The 15081-nt window shown below is 44.7% G+C and overlaps 2 protein-coding genes across 3 annotated transcripts; one reads left to right on the top strand and one right to left on the bottom strand.

The window, feature by feature from the left end:
• Positions 1–1885: 1885 nt before the first annotated feature.
• LOC119121896 (transmembrane protein 125) lies at positions 1886–7310 on the top strand. Of its 2 annotated transcripts, XM_037249966.1 has the most exons (3): positions 1886–2042; positions 4275–4383; positions 6019–7310. In XM_037249966.1, the coding sequence occupies exon 3, from the start codon at positions 6389–6391 to the stop codon at positions 7085–7087; it is 699 nt and encodes a 232-aa protein (XP_037105861.1). In that variant the 5' UTR covers positions 1886–2042; positions 4275–4383; positions 6019–6388; the 3' UTR covers positions 7088–7310. The 2 variants fall into 2 exon arrangements, with proteins under 2 accessions (XP_037105861.1, XP_037105860.1); XM_037249965.1 differs by lacking the exon at positions 4275–4383.
• A 1788-nt stretch (positions 7311–9098) lies between these two features.
• On the bottom strand, positions 9099–14978 carry ap1m3 (adaptor related protein complex 1 subunit mu 3). Its single transcript, XM_037249958.1, has 12 exons — positions 14617–14978; positions 13912–14068; positions 13453–13520; positions 12951–13081; positions 11885–12032; positions 11575–11701; positions 10592–10734; positions 10364–10435; positions 10094–10252; positions 9874–9999; positions 9666–9741; positions 9099–9433 (listed from the first exon to the last, which is right to left on the bottom strand). The coding sequence occupies exons 1-12, from the start codon at positions 14656–14658 to the stop codon at positions 9411–9413; spliced, it is 1272 nt and encodes a 423-aa protein (XP_037105853.1). The 5' UTR covers positions 14659–14978; the 3' UTR covers positions 9099–9410.
• Positions 14979–15081: the final 103 nt, after the last annotated feature.

The raw sequence follows: 15081 nt of genomic DNA, 5'->3' as shown, positions 1-15081 counted from the left end.
CTTCATTGTCCACTTTTACAACCCCTCTGAGCAATAATACATCACGAGCAAAGTGAATGCATAGCATTGTGTAAAAAGTAACCTAAAGGCAGAAAATGAGCACAAAAGAATACCCGATCATGTTGGAATTGATTCTGGCACCAAGAAGTCCATTAAATCAGCCTCTTTAAGCAATGAAACATGGTTGTGCAGAACAGCTCGATAGCACACTGCATCAATATTGTCCCAAACTTTGGCCATTCATCACAAGTTTTCTTCCAAGTCGGACGGATCCTTTGCCACAAAGTCCCTTGTCTCGTTCACATAGTGTGCTCTGTGCTAGCTTGTGTTTTCATCATGAAATACAGATGCATAGAAATGCTTCCACCGGAAAAGCCAATTGTAGGACATGCAAATATAATTGCTGAGTTTCCAACGATATGACGCAACATAAACATAAATATGTGTGGCTCATATGCGTGCGTGCATGAATTTGTACATTCATAAATAAAGATTTGCTTGGAGTGAAGCAGCTGCTCTGTTGCTAGATTGCTTTGTGGCTCCCTCTAATTAGAATTTATTGAGATGCCCCTGCTCCTTTTCAATTTGTTGTTTTTGTGGTGGGCCCCAAGGTGATCCTTTTCACGGGGCCAGCATCTTCTGGCTGGCTGCACCAGCTTCAGTGAAATATGCCGATGCTTTCTTTCAATACACAACCTAAATGCTCAAGATGTTGATCTGAAAGTAAAAGTACATCCTTTCAGTCCAACACTTCACTTGGAAATGTACGTACTTCCCAACCTCGCTACCGGAACGAACAGACTGCTGAACATCTGTTCACAAGAGCACTGCCCCTTTTTGGGAAGGGTGCTCGGGGTGTAATATACACAGATGGAGTTTTGCCGCCGGAGGGATTGCCCAGAGAAAAGAATGGAAGCTCACAACGGGAACACGGCGAAAAACAAGTCACTGACAGAGTCGGTAGAACGTAGCCTCGGTTCGATGACTCACTCACGCGCCGACTATTGCATCCAATCAACACAATCACAAGTTCTTCTGGCTTTGGTCTATAAATAATACTTGTCTGCGTACTGCGGTAGCACTTCAATGCGTAAACGATTAGCTGTGTGTGAATGAAACACAATCTAAATTTGGAACGTGGCCCTGTTGAGGATGGAAGTATTGAACATGAAGAATGGGAGATTTGAAAAAGATTTGACCAACTTGCACGTTTGTATCTTCATCTATATTAGGCCAATGCACCACGGCCAATTCTAGGCATCAGAAACAAAAACAATTGACAATCAATCAAGATGTTTATTCTTTTAGAAATCACATGCAGTACTAAAATGGCATTTGAGAGCTCTTTGAAGATGATCATTCTGAAAAGGCATTCTTTTTATTGATCCATCCAACCAACCATTTTCAACATCGCTTGTCCTGTTCATGGTTGTGGCTATTTCTATTTTGAACATGTATTGTACACGTTTTCTCTTTTTCTTTTATAACTGTATATTGTACACCCAATCAAGTTGCTGGAGGCCTATATCAATATCAAATCATTCGTTTGCACATTTCTGTTGAAAAAAAAAGTGCGATATCAAATGAATGCTTGAAGAGTAAAAGTGCCGTGTCAATTGAGGATCACAGAAAGGCAGAGCCGTGCGATCCCGAGATAGCCGAGAAGTTGCGTCGGTCGGTGCAGAGGTCGAGCCACGCCGACCGTGTCCCCTCCCACTCGAGTCCCGTGCTTTGCTTCGCTCTACTCTGCTCTGCCATCCTTGCAGCAGAGTCGCGCAGAGTCGCGCAGTCCGGGGGTCCGCCCGTTGCTGTGCTGGTGCACGCACACACGCGGAAGCAGCTGACAAATCGGAGCTCCTTTTCAATCTATGAAGCCTCGAATGCATGCATGCGTGTGTGCGCCCACGGCCGGCTGCAGCTGCCGCCGCCGCCGCTGTCACTTGCCAACCGCAGATACACCTGGATGCAATCGGCGGGCGGACAGAAAGGAAAGGACGCTGCCATCACGCACGGGAGAATGACACGCATCAGCTGAGCGCACAGTAAGGATGACTATTTTTAACTCGGAAAAAGATCAAGACATCAGGTTTTCTTTTATTTTAACCCTTGACAACTTATATGAAGTTCATACGCCGTATATACGTAGAGCAAGAATACTATTAATGGCAAAAACGAACCTCAGTTTGTATTATTTGTAGATTGTAGTTTAAAGGAGCGGTAGAAGCTATTTTAATAGATCCATGTAGCCTTGAAATGGTAAACGGTTTCAATTTGAGAAAAGAAGAACCACAAAATATTTCAATGTATTTCTTACTTTTCTTGAGCCCGGTGGCTGAAACACAGCGATACTGTATCATAGCCTAACCTTTGCACTTGTGGGATGGCTCACAATTTTCATGCAAACTAGATGAGGACGTCCTCAAATGCTGTACATATGCACTGAGGGGAGTTTCACTGCGTTATGGAAACTCTAGAAACCACAGACAGTGGAAGTTATTGTGATTGGAACAGGTCAATAATGTGCCCAGGCATGAACTCTTTGTGCCTGCCACTTTGTTCAGATACGTCAGGCACACAACTTATCTAGGGACAAAGTTCAATCACCCGAACTGTCTACGGAAAAAGAAAAAACCAAAACAAATAAAGCACCAAAACATAAAACTCTCCCCAGACGTGGCCAAAGACGAGAAAGCAAGTCAGGCTGAAAACAACATGTGCTCACCACAGAGATTTGAAAAGGCATTGAGCGTGAAGCGGCTGGCAGCTTTTTTTGGTGAGATAGGCAGAGTTTGGAGTTGGATGGTGCACATGCGCTAGGTCGCTGGTCATGACCCCATCATAAGTTACTGTGATGTTTTCTTTATCTACATTGCTGCGCCTGTCCATTCGCCAATGTTTATTGCAGCTCTCAACTTTTGTGATATCAGTTGGGTTTAGTACTCGGTCATTTTAAGAGCAGTCGTAAAGCTGTTGTTGTCGCCAACTCTTTTCTTCATCTCGGGAGAAACTCCAAATACCGTGGTCTGATTGGAGACCCAAACCCCAGGATCGATCAACGATGAAACAGACTTAGGCCCGCTATTGTTCTCTTTGCTTTACTGCGTCATGTTGTGTTTCTTTGTTCTTTGTTGTCATGGCTGGCTTACACTGTGTCACGCTGTTAGATGATGTCATACTATTTACATAGCTGATGCGGATATTGCAGCGGAGACTGCAGTGGGACTCGAGTCAGATCAAGGTTTAGTGCTCGAATGGACTGTGAATGGCTGGCGACCAGTTCAGGGTCTAGCCTGCCCACCCGAAGACTGCTGGGATCGGCTCCAGGATGAAGGAAAACTTAATGGAAACAAATGAAAGGTGTTTGGAAGTGGATATGAAGAGGAGCTAAGTTACAGGAGGCTTAAAGACTTGACTAGGCAAGGCTACACCACTAGGGGAAGCGGGATTCTTAAATAAGGACATGGCAAATGACAGATTGCGTTTTCTTATGAATCCCGCTTGATTACGATGATGTCCATCGGTCATGGGAAAAGCCATGTCAACATCACAACATTGAACGTGTTTGATGCGAGCATATAGTTAGCGTGAGCACCACTCTAACACATATCATGCCACAAGGGCTTTGTGTCACGCTGACTTGCGCTGAAGCACGGGCACACAGGTCTCTCCTTGCGACACCACAACTCCTAAGCGGACAGGAGAGATAAGAAGTTGGGGGGGGGGATAAAGAGAACTGCTGGATGGAGCGAGGCCGAAGAAAGAATGAAAGGTGTGGAAGGCGGGCCGGATAAGCACAGGAAACAAATGGACATGAGGTTGTGTGGAGGTCTTGGGCAGATTGAGGTGATGCTGGGCCATCAATTGAAAAAATGCAGAAAAAGTGGATTGAAGCTGTGTTCTAAGGGCCATGAAATAGAATGGATGGATGGATTTCAAGCCTCCACTGACAGACTTCATGTCTACAGCCACACTCAGAGATTGGAGGGGTGAGGATGAGATGGGCCACTCATTGAATTCTTCCTACGAGTTGACCAGACCATTGTGAAGGAATCAAACCTTGTGGCTGCCTTGCCTATGCATTGTGGTCGTTTAAAAAAAGAAAGAAAAAGTATCTAGTCTTTGCCTACCACATTGAAAACTCCAACAAGGACACTGAAGCTTTAGCACCGTCCGCAGTCCGGAGCTTCAAACATTTGTTACCCTTCCATACCCATCCAAGCTTTCCCTCCTCATCTCTCTCTCTCTCTCTCTCTCCCTGTGGCACTTGGCACCAGTGCCTATCACATAGACAGATGGAGCCAACCCTGACCCCTCGCCTCGCCTTGCCTTGCCTCGCCTCGCCTCGCCTGCAGAGATGCCAAGCGAATCAATGACTGACTAAAGGTAAAAAAGGGGAGACAGAAAGAGACGAGTGTGTTGCTTTGTCACCACGGCAAAACATCACCTGGTGGACTAGCCTTCGCTTCAGCTCAAGCCTATGATAAAAAATGACACAGAAAGAGATCCTCCCTCCTCTATTGTTTCCCTTTAGCATGATCTGGAATGCCAGACGGGTATTGACGGCATGCTAAATATAGAGACAGCGTTTGACATCACAAGATGGCCTTACATGCCCAAAACACGTGTTCAGCTGTGTTCAATTTCCATTTTTTTCTACAATTGTCAATGGTGTTTGACTGTTTTTGTCTTCATGTTCAAAACGGTCATTCATTCACACCTACGTAAATGGATCCAAATGTGCAGAGTGTACCTACCTCCCTTAGTCCCTCTGGATGTTTCTGCCCGCATTGTTAAACGGTATTTTGCTGAGCGATAATCTGATTAGCATATTGCCAGACAACCAATCTTGCAGGAACAAAGTATCAACAATAAAATGAGACACTAATGGCCAGTGGAATGAATTCAGGGCCAACATAAGAGAGGAGGGAATACCAAAGTCCCAAAGCTTCCCAGGTAATTGGAGTCCACTACGGTGTGTTTTTTTTTTTTTTTCTCCTTTATGTACTTATTTTATGCCACAGCTCTTTTAGGTGACCTTGTAGGGCTAAGCACTTCCAAGAGGCAGACAATGAAGCATAAAGATTGGGCTGCATTATGTTTGAGGTTTCTCTTTTTCCATCATAAAACCCTTGAAGTCATTTGCATAACAAAGGCAGCCTGTCATCAATTCTTTCATTCTCTGCCGCTTCGAGGCACTCTGGTTCAGTTGCGGAATAGCATTTAGTACACTCCAGTCCTACTATTTCTCCTCCGCAACCGTGACAGGATCACACCTGACTCACTGTTCTGTTTTTATAGCGAGCGCCAAGTGACGCCACGCTCAGACCATCTGGGATTAATTAATGACCCAACATGAATGTACTAGAAAAGAAATGTTGTTAAAGAGGATTAAGCACACCGTCCCACTGGTTCATATTCATTTTGATCTTTTGTTCAGATCGACGAAGAGCTGAAAATTGTTTGAATGTGAATAGTGCAGTTATGTTTGTCCTGCGTCCAGTTTTGATACTGCTGAATTGGATTTTCCTCCACAGGATGCGACAAGAGTGAATCCTGTCAGCTTTTGTCGGGACGTGTGAGCGTGCTGACTTTGATAGAAAGGAAGCTGCTGGCAGCTTTTAAAGAGGAGCTGCTGACAGCCATAACCTTCAGAATGCATGCTTAGACATATTTGGTTGACAATAACATTGTGGACACTATTAAATTGGCTAGAGTTTACATGACTGTACTGTGGGACTCATTTATACGCCTCTTAAGGGAAGACATGGTTGGATATTGGTTTTAAACAGCCTAACGGAACGATTGGATGAAAACAGCAAGGAACAATTCATTTGAATGTCTCTATATGATGCCACTGTTCTCCCAAAAGTCACCATGACTGAAAAGGTGGGCCTGGAGAAGTCAACGCATTCCATCTAACTGCGCGTTTCCACACACGAGCTCATTCGGTCGGTGTTCAGAATACCTTCAATGCTTACAAGGTTCAAATGTGTCAAAGCAGTCTGCCTTTTCTTCCAGGTGATGTGGCCCTCCATTTGCAAATTGTATTCATGCAAGCACCAAGGTGAACGAGGATCCGGCCTTTCTTCCGGCTCGGGACCTGAACGGACTGGAAAAGTGCCGCCGCGGGCAAAACAATAATACGCAGCCAAGTGCTTTTAGACATACACAGCATTGCCTCTTATTCCCATGGCAAAGCCTCTCAAGAGAGCCGGGGGGCCTCGAGGTTAACATTCCCCCGGCTCAAACCCCTGGACTTGCCTTTCCTAACTGCGCCAGCTGTCAGCGAAGGTGACACGGCTTGAAAGGATTCTGAAGTGGATTCTTTATCCTCTGCGGTGGTGGCGGCGGCGGCGGCCATATTCATCAGGCTGGGCGTGGCAGCAAGATGCCTGAACTGGACCATATGCCCCCCCTGAGCAGACCGCGGGGCCCCGAAATGGGCCTCCACGGTCCCGCCGACCCAATTCAAATTCAGCACGGCATCCTGGAGGAACAAGTGGAGCTGTGGTGGTTCCGAGAACCCGGCAAGTCTCTGCTGTGCTATTCCATCGCCGTCTTTCTCATCGTGGGCTGCGGACTGGGAGGCGTGGGCCTCCTCTCCACCACCACCAGCGTGTCCAGCGAATGGCGGCTGGGCGCCGGCACGGCCCTTTGCCTGCTCGCCTTGGGGGTTTTGCTCAAACAACTGCTCAGCTCGGCCGTGCAGGACATGAATTGCATTCGCAGCCGACGGCAGATCGACATGCTGAAAAGCGGAGGATTGTCGGATTTCCTGGTGGTTTTGATCGCTGGGATGTCCCTGCTCATTTGTGGAGGGGTTCTACTGCATCTGGCCCTAGCGAACCACATGCCTAAACCCGGACAAGCGCTCAACGATATGTACATATCTGGCGTGGTGTTGCTGACTGGAGGAGGGGCCGCCGTTGTGGGCGTTGGAATTTACTCTCTGGCCGTCTTCCTGCTTGAGAGAACGCGACACGGACGAAGGGTTGTCGACACCGTTTTCAACATCTTCACCATCTCCGGACATATGGACCACCGGGCTCGCGGAGAAACTACCTCCAGTCTGGCTAATCTCATATGAAATTAAAGAGCGCAGCAATGACAAAACAGACTGAAAAGGTAAACTATTAACAAACTGCGTCGTCTCCCGTTGTAGTTTGGGTACATATGTATAACAAGTACAGAGCCGTGCAATGTGCCTCGAAAAGATCAAATCAGCGCATTGGGCTCAGCTTCCAATGTTCATTGTGAGAAACAATGTGATCGCTCAACAGTACAAGGCAAAATGGCAGGCCGTGAGATGGTTCGACTGAAACAAGCACATCCTGTGATTGCGTTAACATATGTCATTGTCTCTTAATGATTCATTTAGAATTGCACTGCTAAATTATTTTATATGTGGTACAATAAAAATCAAGAAGAAACAAGAGATGTATATGTTAATTCAGCAGCATGGGGCTCTAGTTGTCAGGCTAGCTGTCTCACACTTCTGACCTTTGAATAGCAACTCTGGCCTTTCTGTGTGTGTGTGTTTTTTCTCTGGCTACATCATTCTTTCTCTTGCATTCCAAAAAGATGCAGATTAGGTTAATTGAAGACACCAGCAAAAATGATGACTCAATAGCTGTTAAGACTTTGCAGTGCTCGACCCTAAATTCAGTAATTGCATCCATATAGTAGGAAATGATGAGGCACTACAAATGGATTGAGCCACTCAAAGTTAAGATAAACACAGTTTGTAGCTCAAAGCAAACATTTCTAACAAAGCAAACATTTCAAACCAAGTAAGCATGAAGCAAACTTAGAAGCATGCATTGCCTACCAGTTGCGTGTGACCAGGAACTCTTTGGATTGCTTTTCTTTTCTTTGCTCGTCTTCTTTCACTCAGAGGCTTTCCCTTCTTTGCTTTGATAGTGGTCTGCAGGCAATATGGCCGTCCGGCCCTGGCATCTGACAGGAAGTTTGGTGAATTGCTCTATTTTTTCCTGCCCTCTGCAGGTCTGGAGATAGACTCAACCCATAACCCAACTTTGAAACTGTAACCTTCGTTTAAAACCTCCATCCCTCCTTTGAAATCCAAACACTAGTTTAAAACCCTGATTTGAAAAGCTAACCCAATTTGAGTCTTGACTTTAAAAGCCTAACTCAGGTTTCAAAATCCTACTTTGAAACTTGAACTCTAGTTTCATCCATTTTGAAAACTTAACTCAAAAGCACACTTTTCAATCAGGGTGGTGCTGTGCTGTGCCGTGGATGGCAAGTGGAAATGATTCTTACATTAACATCCGAAAAATTGGAATAATCAATTAATTTGTCACAGCTCTGGTATTGGATCTCATTAGATTGTTGGGGTTGGGTGAGGGCTTGCCAAAAGCCTTTGAAGCCATTTTAGTTTTTGTGTTATCAGTCTCTGCATATTCTGCTCCCACACAATGAAGTATTGTTATGCTGAGGACAAAAAAAAAAAAAAAAGGAGGTCCAGTGCACAAGGCGGTGGCCTGCAGGGGCTGGCACAGGTTAGCACCAAGCTCTTTTGTTACACACATAGGCACGCATGCACACACACTAACACACACCTGCATGCACTCACACAAAGGTCAAAAGTGGGGTTTGATCGTTTTTATTGGCCCGAGGCAAACAAAAATGTAAACAGACAAACCAGACCCAATTCGCCTTTGCCTGAGCTACAAAGGTTCACTTCTCATTCAATTATGGTGTGAATGATCCTTCTCACTATTTGCCCCCGTGACAGACTAGCAAGCAGTCCAGGCTGCTTTCTTTGGCCGGCCGTCCGGCCAGCTTCATTCTATCCCACAACGGTGGGCCCGTTTCTACATTCAGCCTGTTGAAAGCTGCAAATGGATTTTGAGCACAAGGACAAGGTTACGAGCTCTGCGGGGTGGTGCAATATTACCCTGCCTGCCTGCCTGCCTGCCTGCAAGCCACAGTCTCAGGCAATACAATCACTAATTAATCATTGACCTGCTGGCTGGTGTTAGGTTCACTTGACTGAGGATTATGTTCACAGTGCGAGCGAGGGCTGATGATAGTACTGCAACAATTTTCAAGGCAATTCACATAAAATACAGGGATTCTGCCTCGGAGAGTAAAAGAGCCTTAAGTACAAAAAAGTAGATTAATATTTTAAACACAAACGGATTAAAAAAAAAATGCTAAAAGTTTCCATGATGATGAAATACACGAGGCAAATGCTTGGTAATTTGTTCATCCACTGGCTGCCATTGATCGACTGCTGTTACTCACACAAACGACAGGTCTGAAAAAAGTAGAAAAGAATGGAAATTCATACATTTCAAAGGGAACACGGTAAGGAGCACATAGGGAGGGACAGGAGAGGAAGACACAGAGAGCCATTCGTCCGGCAGCATCTTTGCCCGAGCCCTTTAGTTTGTCCGCAGCTGGTAATCTGCCAAGAGATGGAACAGCAAAGCATTAACACGGACGTACCTCTTGTCCCCGTCATTACTCTTGCACATTCCATCACATCCTTTAAAAAGATTTACACTCCGGTGTACCGGCTGGCTCACTAAATCAAATACTCAATAACTACGCTCCTTAGGCAAAGGTGAAAAGAAAGACATTGATGCTGCTGATCTAAAGAATCAAATAGAAACTTAAGCAACTATTTGAGTTCTTACCTCCACTTTGTGTGATGTAGCGCACCCAAGGCAAGGCCTGGTAACCGCTCTTTTCTATAATCTTTAGGTAACGCACCTGGGTAGGTAGCACAAACAAACAAACAAACAAACAAACAAACAAACAAACAAACAAACAAACAAACAAACAAAGAAGTCAATTGAGCTCAAATAAAGGTCAAAGATATTGTTTACTAACATCGACTCCCACCTGAATGCCAGACACAGTAAAATAGGGGATCTCAAAGTTAACCAAGATTGGTCGTTTGGCGTCCAACTCATCGCTATCCACACTGGGTAGCTCAAAGTGTGCCCGCATCAGGTACTCCTTGCCACCCTTCAGTTTGTTGAAATGAAAATCGTTTTGGAAATGACTTTTTTTTTCTTTTTTGAAGGCACGTCATGGATTTGAAAGAGAGTTGTGCACTAACAGGGAAAGATTTGATGTTCCACTGCACCACATTCTTCTCGGGCAACCACTTGGCAGTGCCTGTGCTGGTCTTGAACTTTGGTGAGTCGGCATCACTGGGCACTGGCACCAAAATGGACACATTGTTGGCAGTTGACCTGCTCTTAAACTGACTACGAGCCTGCAAAGACAAACAAATGCCATTCCAAAACGCGTGCAAAGCCCAAAGATGGTCTTTTTTTGGAACAAGCCATGTGTCAATGCTCGCACAATGCACATCATTCGTCATTACCTTCACCTTGATCTCGACCCGGCTGTGGGAGAACTTCTCGATCACGCTCTCGATCCATATGAGCGGCTTCACCTGTCAGAGGGACAAGGTCAGAAGAAAGAGTGGACAAGGTCAGAGGGCTGAGCGCAGACCTCCACAGCATCACAACACACTTTATCAAAGAGAAACCATGTTAACCTTCGGGACAAGAGAGAAATTATAATGCGGACTCAAGAAATGTGTGCTCACCATTGTGTTGAGCCGGTAGGACATGAGCTCACTCTCGCCATCAGGAGGAATGAAAGAAATGGTGCGGTCATTCTGGAAACGCGACAAACGGACACACTGATGGAACTTTACATCCTCCAGTTCCACCGTTTTACTCTTGTCTCCTGAGACACACACAACACAACACAAAGAGAAAAAGGCTAAAACCGGACTTGTACAGCCAATCTGGAATTCGTTATTATTGCTGCAAAAACTCCGAATTGCAACACTTTTCAATCGGTTCCCTCTCTCTGCTCCATCTATCTGTTTGTAAGCCAGCCGCAAATGCATTGAGCATCCTGGCAAAGGTAAGAAGTAAGGTCATTTGAGACGTGTTCTGTCACTGCTCGGAGCTTAGGGCCGATAACAAGAGCGTCAGAGACAAGTCTGTGCATGTGCAAGGGGAGAGCAGAAGATGTGACAGTGTCCCTTGTGGTTTGGATTTGTTACTCCTCTCGCTCACCTGGGCTAAATAACCTGGAATCAAAAAACAAAGCAGTGTCTGCAAATATTTGACTATAATAGGCTGTGTTCATTTGACAGCATACCTGCTCATCCTGACCGTAAATCGCTTGAATTAGATCGAGTCAAACTAAGCACAATTACATCATCTGAAGAGTCAATATTCTTCTTCTTCAACTAAAACACATATTTGTATACATGTTGATGCAAAATCTTGTAAAGACCTGCCTGAATGGCCATTAAAAAAAATTACTTGATGTGAGTAATGTTGCCATTACCAATGTACTGATTTGACTCGTATACTGCAAGTGCAAGTATTATTTGTATTTCAACAAAACACGGCTGCCTCCTGTCTTTGTGGCCCATATCCAGAAGGGGGCGGTGTTAAACAATGGATAATGTAAATAGGCTCTGCCACACGCTAAAAAAGGGTTTGAATTTTGCATGAAAATGCTGCTTGTTTGATCATTTTTGCAATTTTAATTTGAAGGGCTGTTACTTACTGCCTGTGATTTCAAAAAGCACTTTGTCATTGAGGCCCAGTCTGAGTTCAGGCATCCCTGAAAGGATCACTTTAAGCTTAATGCAGCCTACGATCTCACTTCGAAGGACACTCCCGCTTGCATTCACCTGGAAGAAAAACAGTTCAGGAATTAGTTGTTTTTTTTTAAAATCATAAAGTGACAACAAAATACCACAATCAGCCCCTCTGTGTGTCACTCATAACCAAGCAATCAAGGAGGAAAGCCCGTATTGCGTGGGACATTTTCACAACTTTTAATAAAAACATTTTCTTAAAAAAAGCGCCCTCACCAGTAGATTTACGGACTCAATGACATCCATAAAAACTTCATTCTTTCTGTACTTGATGCCCTCTGATCTCCAAGACACAGCATTGGTGACAGTGGCAGGAGGTCGGACAGCCCCAATCTCCAGTTTGTGACCCTGCTGGGTAATGTACCTAAAAGGTAGCAAAGAAAAACTACAACACTGCTTTCTAATCAGGCAGCAACCTGAAGTGTTACAACACTGCCATCAAACTATCACTCAGAGAGGCTAAAAGATGATGACCCCCCCAAAAAAAAAAAAAAAAAAATCTACTGGAATCAGTGCATATGATGACTACAAAATAACAATTGATTGTGCCCAAAAAATGAAGCCAAGAGCTAGTTGGGCAAACCTGAGATCAGAGATCTCGACATTCATCTCCAAGCTTGAAGTGAGTGCAAGAAATGGCCGGAGCAATGTTGAGGGTAAAGAGTGCGGTGTGAATTGACAGTAAGACACGTGGTTGGCGCTGTGCTGTGGCCAAAACACTAAGTCTTCAGTGGGACAGAAAAGGGAGAACACAAACAACCCTGTTAAGAGTGAAAAGACAGCCCGCCTGCCCGCTCGCTCAAGTGGCACAGTCACTGGCCTCTGTTCATTTTGGATAAAGCTCCATTATTTGCTGTGGCTTAAGTCATTAGTTCTACATACGATATTGGTTTCTTTCTTGAACTGAAGGGATCCAAGTATTGAGCCTATTCTACGTGTAGTCAAATGCACAAACAAAGGCAGGATCCAAATGTGGCCTTTTTCCCCCCTCCCTGAGATGACTAATAAAACATGCACAGGACGTAGCGACAAAGGCAAAAACGACACGCCTGGGAAAACAGCATTCACTAAACAATGAGCAAACAAACACTGAATAGACTTCGCAGAGCTCGACAGAATAACACGAGACGGAGCTCAGGAGAAGAGACCCGACACAAAAACGGAGGCCGGGCTTGGATAAGAACCGATTTGATCACGTCTCGCTTCAGAATGTATATTTTCACACTCGCATCGTTCTGACAAAGTAAGAGTACTTTGATTCAAATGAGGGAGGGCTTCTTACTCTTGAAGAATCTGGCTGTCAGTTGTTTGTGGGAAACCAAAATCCATGACTTCGTCCATCAGCTCGTAGACGGTCACAAAGTTGTCGCGAATGCTCTCCTCCTCCAGCTCTTTAAAGTACTCCTGCAACACCTAAACGCAAGTGTGAACAGACCTCATCTCAAACACGTGATAGAACGAGAAAAAAATTCTTGGGTAAAATGTAAATCAATGAACACATTGTTGAAAAAGTACTTTTATCTAGCTGATGTCATCTGGGGGGTTTTCTTGAAACATTGATGACAGTATTGAGAGTGGTCATGAAATACAGATCGAAATGCATTCAAAGAAAGCCCACTCTGTTTAATAATTCATTGCTTTTGATCAAATCACCTAGCACGTGTTAGCATTGTTATCCAAAACTCAGTCATATACACGAGGACGAAAGGAGCGACACTTGAATCTTATTTGCGTATCAAGAGCATGTGAACTTAAGTTGTGTATTAGGATGAAAAGATACAAACCTGCACCATCTTGTAAAGGAAGGAATAAAGCAGAGCAGCATTGGCATTCTTTTTGGTCATGGCCACCACTGAATGAAAGGACTGTTGAGAAATTGTTGGATGGATTTGAAAGACACAATCAGTACAGTAGCAGATGAAAGCTGCTCGAAAGATGGAAGCAAACGAAAAGATGGCCAGCTGCGGGGGAGTTTAATGGCTCACTTGGCCGATTGGAAATATCACGAATCGTGGAAAATCCATTCGAAATGAAGAAAATGCAACAAAGCTGTTAAAGCGTGAATATCGTAGTGCCTGACACATAATGCTTTTGTGATGCTAAATTTTGAACGCTGAGAATGAGGGCGGGCCAGGGCCCAAAACCCAAATGGAGGCAGGCGGGAAGGAAGACGGCAGCATTCTCCTAAAAACTTGACACAATGTGCAAACTCCAAAGCACACATGTGAACTCTACAGGGATACAATAAAGGTTGTTATGTTTGATCCACAGAAAGTGCGAGGAGCCGCGGGTGATGAGCGGAGTGGTCTCGGCCTCATCTTCCCGCTTAATCAGGAAGGGCATGAAGTGGTCAATCTCGTTCATATCCATGTTTCCCATGTAGTTACGGCAGATCAAGACCTGAATGCAGAATATAGAAAGCACAATGCTGTCATGAAATATTTACAGCTTCTGCTTGAGGTAACACATCTGAGCACTCCACATTCAAGATGTTTCACCAAAATCCCAGACGCATACCGATGGTTACGATCCTTTTTTCAGCAACCCAACTCATGACATTAAAAGTGATACGACCGTTTGAGAATAGAACGCAGTTGTACACAGTTGGTCATTCTCAACACGTAATGTCAAATGACAGAAGTGAAATTAAAATCAAGCTTTAAAAAAGAATTCATATAGCAAGTGACCGTTCAGAGCGGTGACGCAATATTTGTTTGACAAAAGGGACACTTGATAGAAATAAAAGTTGCATGGCTGCACAAGAACAGCTTCCCTGTTTTGTGAAACCAGTTCGACAAGTTCTTTTTTTTTCTCTCTCAGTCTGACACGTCTGTCTTACGTGCAAAGAGAAATGTGCCATGTTTTTCCAATTGGTGAGGTATGCAGAAGTTAACGATATATTGTTGAAGTTGCAGAAGCAGGTGTTTGGGATCACCTTGCAAACTTACCTTTCCCTTCAGGTCCAATATAAACAGCGCCGACGCCGACATCTTCGTCAACTCCTCGGGTTCTGCAATCGGGCTTCTTCTTCTTCTTCTTCTTCTTAACGTGCCTTCAGTTCCAAGTGGGTCACTTGTGTGCAGCAATCATTTTCGCTCCCATCATCTTTGTCCCTCCTCTTCTCTTCGCTTCGGTCCTCTCCTCTCCTCTTCTCCAGCCAGCCAGCCAGTCAGCCTGTGGTGCCCTCGTCACTTTTGCCTCCTTTGCCGGCCGGCTTGAACTTGCTGCGCTTCCTGATCAAGACTGTCTGCTGTCAAGCTCGAAAAGAAAGCAGCATTTCCGGGAGCTGTGCTGCAAATTTAGAAATGGAATCAGTCGTGACCTCATTTAGACTGCACTGCTGCTATAAAATGTGCATATGTTTTGTGATTTCTCACGCAAATGTTCCCTCAATGTTTGATCAATTTCAACTA

The sequence above is a fragment of the Syngnathus acus genome, chromosome 4, assembly GCF_901709675.1.
Source record: "Syngnathus acus chromosome 4, fSynAcu1.2, whole genome shotgun sequence".
Taxonomy (NCBI): domain Eukaryota; kingdom Metazoa; phylum Chordata; class Actinopteri; order Syngnathiformes; family Syngnathidae; genus Syngnathus; species Syngnathus acus.
Note: the sequence above shows the minus strand (reverse complement) of the source record. Positions and strands in the feature narration are given on the sequence as shown.